Here is a 7,648-nt window from a genome sequence, read left to right as displayed (position 1 = left end):
TTGTTGCCTTTCGTTATTTTAACCGTTCATGTCTTCATAGAGAATGTCTTGATCTACTTCAAATAAGGTCTGTGTTTCGTGGAGGCTTAAACCGCCTCGACGTTTTGATACCCGTGTAAATCTCACTAGGATAAGGTAACGTTTGTCAAATATTTTCATAAATCACTCTACAAAAAAATTATCTTCGCTTATATTTAGCCATATTGATCAGTTACCTTGTCCTATGGATATCTACACAGTTATAAAATTGGCACGTGTGGTGTAAGCCTACACGAAACACAGACCTTATTTTAAGTGAATCTAAAAATATCCTATGGAATAAATGAAGGAACCGCTTTTCAGATTTGCTAGGTGTCATGGGAATTATGACTCGCACTTTGGTCGTCAATTCTTACCATGCCCATTATTAAAATAGGATTTCCTGCATATAGAAATTAAAGTTTGTTTTCAACATTCATCACAGGTAACTTAAACTCTATTTTTATTCAACAGTTGAGAGTATCTGTCTCCTACGCAGACTCTTCAGTATCATTGTCACTTCAGAGCTGTGTGTGTATTTTATGTATTATATTAAGTTAAAATAAAAGTGGTCATTGTTCATTCAGTATGTGTTGCAATTGTCATTATTACAAAAATGTGTGTGTGTGTATGAGTATGATATATATATAAAAACATTTTTTTATATATAAATCGGCCGATTAATCGGAATCGGCTTTTTGGTCCTCCAATAATCGGTATCGGCGTTGAAAAATCATAAATCGGTCAACCTCTACAACAGACACAAGCAGTCCTCGTGACTCCCTCTCTGTTACAGACACAACCAGTCTAGTGATTCCCTCTCTGTTACAACAGACACAAACAGTCCTCGTGATCCCTCTCTGTTACAACAGACACAACCAGTCTCTCGTGACTCCCTCTCTGTTACAGACACAACCAGTCCTAGTGATTCCCTCTCTGTTACAACAACAACAACCAGTCCTCGTGACTCCCTCTCTGTTACAACAGACACAACCAGTCTCGTGACTCCTCTCTGTTACAACAGACACAACCAGTCTCGTGACTCCCTCTCTGTTACAACAGACACAACCAGTCCTCGTGACTCCTCTCTGTTACAGACACAACCAGTCCTAGTGATCCCTCTCTGTTACACAACAGACACAACCAGTCCTCGTGACTCCCTCTCTGTTACAACAGACAACAACAGTCCTCGTGACTCCTCTCTGTTAAACAACCCAAGAGTCCTCTGCTCCCTCCCTTTACAGACACAACAGTCCTGTGACTCCCTCCCTGTTACGGACACAACCAGTCTCGTACTCCTCCCTGTTACAGACACAACCAGTGCTCGTGACTCCCTCTCCTGTTACAAAGACACAACCAGTCCTAGTGACTCCCTCTCTGTTACAGACACAACCAGTCCTCGTGATTTCCCTCTGCTGTCTGTTACAAAGACACAACCAAGTCGTGACTCCCTCTCTGTTACACAGACACACCAGTCCCGTGATCTCTCCCGGTTACAACAGACACAACCATGTCCTAGTGATTCCCTCCCCGTTACAGACAGACACAACCAGTCCTAGTGATTCCCTCCCCCTGTAACAACAGACACAACCAGTCCTCGTGACTCCCTCTCTGTTACAGAACACAACCAGTCCTCGTGACTCCCCTCCTGTTACAAACAGACACAACTAGTCTCGTGATTCCCTCCCCTTACAACAGACACAATAGTCCTCGTGACTCCTCTCTGTTACAACAGACACAACCAGTCCTCGTGACTCCCTCTCTGTTACAACAGACACAACCAGTCCTCGTGACTCCCTCTCTGTTACAACAGACACAACCAGTCATAGTGATTCCTCTCTGTTACAACAGACACAACCAGTCCTCGTGACTCCCTCTCTGTTTACAGACACAACCAGTCCTCGTGACTCCCTCCCTGTTCCCCAGACACAACAGTCCTCGTGATTCCCTCCCCATTACAACAGCCACAATCTAGTCCTCGTGACTCCCTCTCTGTTACAACAGACACAACCAGTCCTCGGTGACTCCTCTCTGTTACAACAGACACAACCAGTCTCTCGTGACTCCCTCTCTGTTACAACAGACACAACCAGTCTCGTGACTCCCTCTCTGTTACAACAGACACACCAGTCCTCGTGACTCCCTCCTCTGTTACAACAGACACAACCAGTCCTAGTGATTCCCTCTCTGTTACAACAGACACAACCAGTCCTCGTGACTCCCTCTCTGTTACAACAGACACAACCAGTCCTAGTGATTCCCTCTCTGTTACAACAGACACAACCAGTCCTAGTGATGTCCCTCTCTGTTACAACAGACAAAACCAGTCTCGTGACTCCCTCCCTGTAAACACAGACACAACCAGTCCTCGTGACTCCCTCCCTGTAACAACAGAACACAATGGCTATATACATGGGGTACCAGTACCAAGTCCATGTGCAGGGGTATGGGGTAATAACTTGGCTATATACTTTTATTTATTTATTTATTTCACCTTTATTTAACCAGGTAGACCAGTTGAGAACAAGTTGTCATTTACAGCTGCGACCTGACCAAGATAAAGCAAAGCGGTTCGACACAGACAACAACACAGAGTTACACATGGAGTAAATAATAAACAAGYCAATAACACAATAGAGAAAAAGAAAGTSTATATAAAGTGTGTGCAAATGGCATGAGGTAGGCAATAAATAGGCCATAGTAAGAAAGTAATTACAATTTATCAGATTAACACTGGAGTGATAGATGTGCAGATGATGATGTGCAAGTAGAAATACTGGTGTGCAAAAGAGCAGAAAAGTTAATAAAAACAATTTGGGGATGAGGTAGGTAGATTGGATGGTCTATTTACAGATGGGCTGTGTACAGACGCAGCGATCGGTAAGCTGCTCAGATAGCTGATGTTTAAAGTTGGTGAGGGAAATAAAAGTCTCCAGCGAGACTATAACATGGCTATATACACGGGGTACCAGTACAAAGTCGATGTGTAGGGGTATGGAGTAATAACTTGGCTATATACACGGGGTACCAGTACAGTCCATGTGCAGGGGTATGGGGTAATAACATGGCTATATACATGGGGTACCAGTACTGAGTCCATGTGCAGGGGTATGGGGTAATTGAGTTCAATGTAACAGTTCAATGCATCAGTGATCAGTTTAGGCTAATACATGATACTCAAATTTGCCCTATACCAATCTTGAGGTTGCTACAACCTAGCCTACGAATGAAAGTTTATAACATAGCACAGGTCCAGAGACTAGTTGAAGTAATCAAGGTGACAGTGACACATTCAATACCACCTTGCACACTCATACCGGCATCTTGCTGATCTGGGGTGTCATCATTAGAGCAAGTGTTACAACAAGTGTTTCTTTTGGACACATTCTGGCAGGTCCATCCCCGTTTCGTTTGCTTTCATTTAACAAACGTTTTGCAACAGAATCGGCAGAATAAGTACACCCCTGATCATAGCAGCCACATACAGCATTATCACTTTGCGTGTTGTATAATTCCTTCCCACATCTATGCGCTCTCCTCTGCTCACCTTGTGCACAACACAAAAGTTGTCTGTGACCAGGTGCAAAAAGCCTCTCCTAGCCAAACCTTTGTACCATAACTGCTAACCGCTACACAGCGTACAACGTTGTCACCATATTAAAGTTATACTCAACAAACTAGAACTAATGCGTTAGTAAACCCACAATCCAATCCTGTGTACAATCATGCAGTAGTGTACAGGAAGCAGTTCAGCAGTTATGCCGGCGGGCGTGTCCTCCGGCTACACCATGGTGCTACCCCAGAGAATGCTTGAGGCTACTATTTCTTTGTTGATAACTATGTTTCCAAAACCGCAATGCATGTCCACATACAGACTGAGTGTTGGGCTCCTAACTAAAGTCCCCCTAAAGTCCCCTGTGGAGAAGATACCTTGCATGTCCACATACAGACTGAGTGTTGGGCTCCTAACTAAAGTCCCCTGTGGAGAAGATACAATGCATGTCCACATACAGACTGAGTGTTGGGCTCTTAACTAAAGTCCCCTGTGGAGAAGATACCTTCATCAATAGGCGCTCACGGTAGTTAGCGTCTATCAATGGGGGAAATGAATGGCATCATTTGCCTGCAGTATGCTGGTTGACACACATACAGAGCCTGTTGGAATGTTCTTCACTTTACTATAATGACAAGGAACACATTTAGCAGAAAGTCTTTCCACTATCCCGATTCCTGACCAAGCTGATGAAGGCCATTGTTCAGGTAAGGGCTGAGCAGTACACCATATTTTAATATATACCGTTATTGATTCAAGAAACGGTTTTAGTTTTTACTTTACCTTCTATAACAGTATTTTAATGTTTGGTTTGTTAAATGTCATATAGTTTTTATAGTTTACTTCCGTTTGCTACTTGAGTCATCTCTCCCCCTCTCCCCCTGCATGCTGCTAACCACACTAAGCCCCGCCCTGCGTCACTCAAGGAGAGAGCAGTCGACCACAGAGTCAGGAGCACTTTCTTGCCTTCACTCTGCATGGTCAGATGGATGCAACAATGTTGGTGACCTGCTGCTTTCCACAAGCGTTCTATAATCACACTATTAGTTTGAGTATCTTACTGTCTCCAAACTACTGTCATCTAGTTTATTTTCTTAGTAAGGTGTTGCAAAACATAAATCTTGTTAATGCTAATCGCTAGTTAGCTGGTAAGCTAGCTTGCTAAATGTACGTAGCTAGTTAGCTAATACTGCCTGGTACCAGTGCAGGCCTAGATAAGATATTGTTGTACAAAAATGCTTATCAGAGAGGAATAGGTAAGCATGAATATGTTGGTTAGCTAGCTAGCTATATGACATAAGAAAACATGTAATGTAACATAATTAGGATCACCTGGAAACACTGACCAACACTTTGGTTCCTACCGTAAAAAAAGTATTTCTCACTGGCTTATTCAGTCGTTGTCATGTCAAACAACAATGTACTCAAGGTGCTTCTCCCACTACATTCCAACTATAGAATTATAATCACTATATTTCCATGATTCCAACAATTCACCAATTAACTAGTCCTAGATGGTTTGCCCATACCATGCTGCGTGGTACAATGTCAAAATGATAAGTGCAGGGAATGCAGAATTGTATGAAAATGCAGATTGTTTTTTTTCAAGGCCCATTGAAATCACTATAATTGATGTTTGATCCAGCCTGGGACCATGAGATACTCAGAAAGCATACCTAGAACATTATTTAAACACATAAAATACTGTCATACAGTCAAAAATATCATGAAATGATATTTGATCCATATCGCCCTGCATAAAAATGTGATTTGACTGCTGTTTAGCTGGATCAGTAAACCAAGTTTTTGTTTGTTTCAAGTAATCGCTCCTCCTTCAGGCTTCTTCTTCTTTGGACTTTATATGGCGGTTGACAACCAACTTTAAGGTGCATTACCACCACCAACTGGACTGGAGTGTGGACCTCAGTTCATCTTTCAATCACCCACGTGGGTATATGCTCCTAAAAACCAATGAGGAGATGGGAGAGGCGGGACTTGCAGCGTATCAAGCATCACAAATAGAACCGAGTTCTATTTTAGCGCCTGGCTATGCAGACGAGCACGAGCAGTGTGGGTGCAATGATTGAATAACATGCATGGGTACATTTATTTTACGACGCGAGCGGTGTGATCAGCATGTTAGAGATGTCGACGATAAGTATGACGTGTCTGATCTCCAACGCCGCATTCAAAACAATTGGGAACTCTGAAAAATACGAGGACAAATCATGACATCAGTGATCTTCAGGTTAGGAATTCAGAGCTCTAGAAAGAGGACCGAGTTGAATGTTTCCCCCCAGTCGGGCTCGTTTTTCCCCCGAGTTCCCAGTTGTTTTGAACGTGGCGCAACGCAGAGGAAGCTCCAATTCAAAATCAATTGGCCTAACTAGGCAAGTCAGTTAAGAACAATTCTTATTTACAATGATGGCCTACCCCGGCCAAATCCGGAAAATGCTGGGCCAATTGTGCGCCGCCCAATCACGGCCGGATGTGATACAGCCTGGATTCGAACCAGGGACTGTAGTGACGCCTCTTGCACTGAGATGCAGTGCCTTAGACCACTGCGCCACTCGGAAGCCCAAAATGTATACCTTTTTTGGAAGTACACACCAGCCGTGATGGGAGTAAATCAAGATAGTTGCTCAGAGCTGTCTAATGGGAGTTTGAATCGGAACTTCGTGGGCGTTAGAGACCAGACACGTCATACACATTCAGCGTCGACATCTCTAGCTGCTTTCAAGCCAACTAGAAACTCGGAAATAACCGAGGTCAAATCATGACGTCGGTGATCTTCAGGTTGGAATGTCATAGCTCTATAAAGATGCCCGAGTTTCCGACGTCACGTTCAAAACAAATTTTCCCAGTCGGAGCTCGTTTTTTCCCCTAGTTCCCAGTTGTTTTAAACGCACTAAAATCGGAGATTTCCGAGTTCCCAGTTGTTTTAAACGCACTAAAATCGGAGATTTCCGAGTTCCCAGTTGTTTTGAACGCGGCATAACGCACAGATACTGGGGCAGCAAGAACCTCACAGCCATTAGTACAACTTTGATGATAGAGGATGAGTGGCTACTGTTGACAATAGAAAAAGAAAGCTAAGCCACAACCTCTCGAGTCTACAACTAGCTAGCTAACGTTCGCAATATTTACACATCAAAATCCTAAACAATACCAGCAGTGTCGCTCAGGAATGACAACACTAATTGTTGTTGTAGCTAGCTAGCATTGCAAACAATGGTTATCGAATTGCCTAGCTACTTTTCGTGAAAGTCTACCTAGGCTAACTAACGTTAGCTGGTCTGTTTTAGAGTAGAGCATCGCTCGATCTCCGGCTAGTAGCTAATCGATACAGTCCAAAACCATCATCACCCCAGAACGGCAACGTACTTTCCCAGATGTAACGTAGATAACAAATATTGTTTTATATTATGAAAATACTGATTCAACTGATGTCATAAGTATCTCTAACAACATTGATAATTATATTTAATCTTACCAGCTGCCTTCAAGAACTTCCTCCACTGCATCCGCCATTGCTGTATTGACGTCAACGTCAAAATTGCCGTCCAGAAGAGCATGGAGAGGATTCGATTAATGCCCAGGACCTTCCCAGGGTTAGCGTTGGTCGCGTTCGTCTTGGAACCGGGCTGCCTCCGGGCAATGAGCCAGCCTGCCGGCGAAGTCGCCTCAAAACAAATGTGACGTAGGTTAAGTATGTAGAGTAATGAGTAGGATTCTGTGTTTTCACATGTAAAATTATTGCTTTTGATAAGCATGCTTTATCTACCTTTATCAGACAATGAAAACAAAACTATATTTTAATGAAAATATATGTATGTTTCTGAGCGATGCATCATGCTGCGTTTTTGACATGACCCAGCAGCGCACTGTTCGATTTGAGAAGGCTCTCCTCCTTCACCGCTTCTGACGATTCACGCCATAGCCCGGTACACCACAGTTCAGCTTAATCGAATTCCCTCATTGTGTCGCGACGGGTGAGAAGGCAACTTGTTGCCTCATTCTTATAATATATTTTTTTATTTTGTATTATTTATTTATTTTTCTTATTATACCTCAGGG

The 7,648-nt window shown here is 43.1% G+C and overlaps 1 protein-coding gene across 1 annotated transcript in view; it reads right to left on the bottom strand.

Moving 5' to 3' along the window:
• The window catches only part of LOC112073620 (TBC1 domain family member 23), a gene marked incomplete at its 3' end in the record, with an annotated part of 19,006 nt that extends 11,815 nt beyond the window's left edge, over positions 1 to 7,191 (bottom strand). Inside the window, exon 1 of the mRNA XM_024140882.2 lies at positions 7,065 to 7,191. Within this exon, the coding sequence (XP_023996650.1) occupies positions 7,065 to 7,102 (38 nt within the window). The remainder of the gene's footprint in view (positions 1 to 7,064) is intronic.
• Between the last annotated feature and the right edge of the window lie 457 nt (positions 7,192 to 7,648).

Source organism: Salvelinus sp. IW2-2015, unplaced genomic scaffold (genome assembly GCF_002910315.2).
Source record: "Salvelinus sp. IW2-2015 unplaced genomic scaffold, ASM291031v2 Un_scaffold2322, whole genome shotgun sequence".
NCBI classification, from domain to species: Eukaryota; Metazoa; Chordata; class Actinopteri; order Salmoniformes; family Salmonidae; genus Salvelinus; species Salvelinus sp. IW2-2015.
The sequence above is the reverse complement of the archived record's forward strand: the minus strand, read 5'-3'. Positions and strand labels throughout refer to the sequence as shown.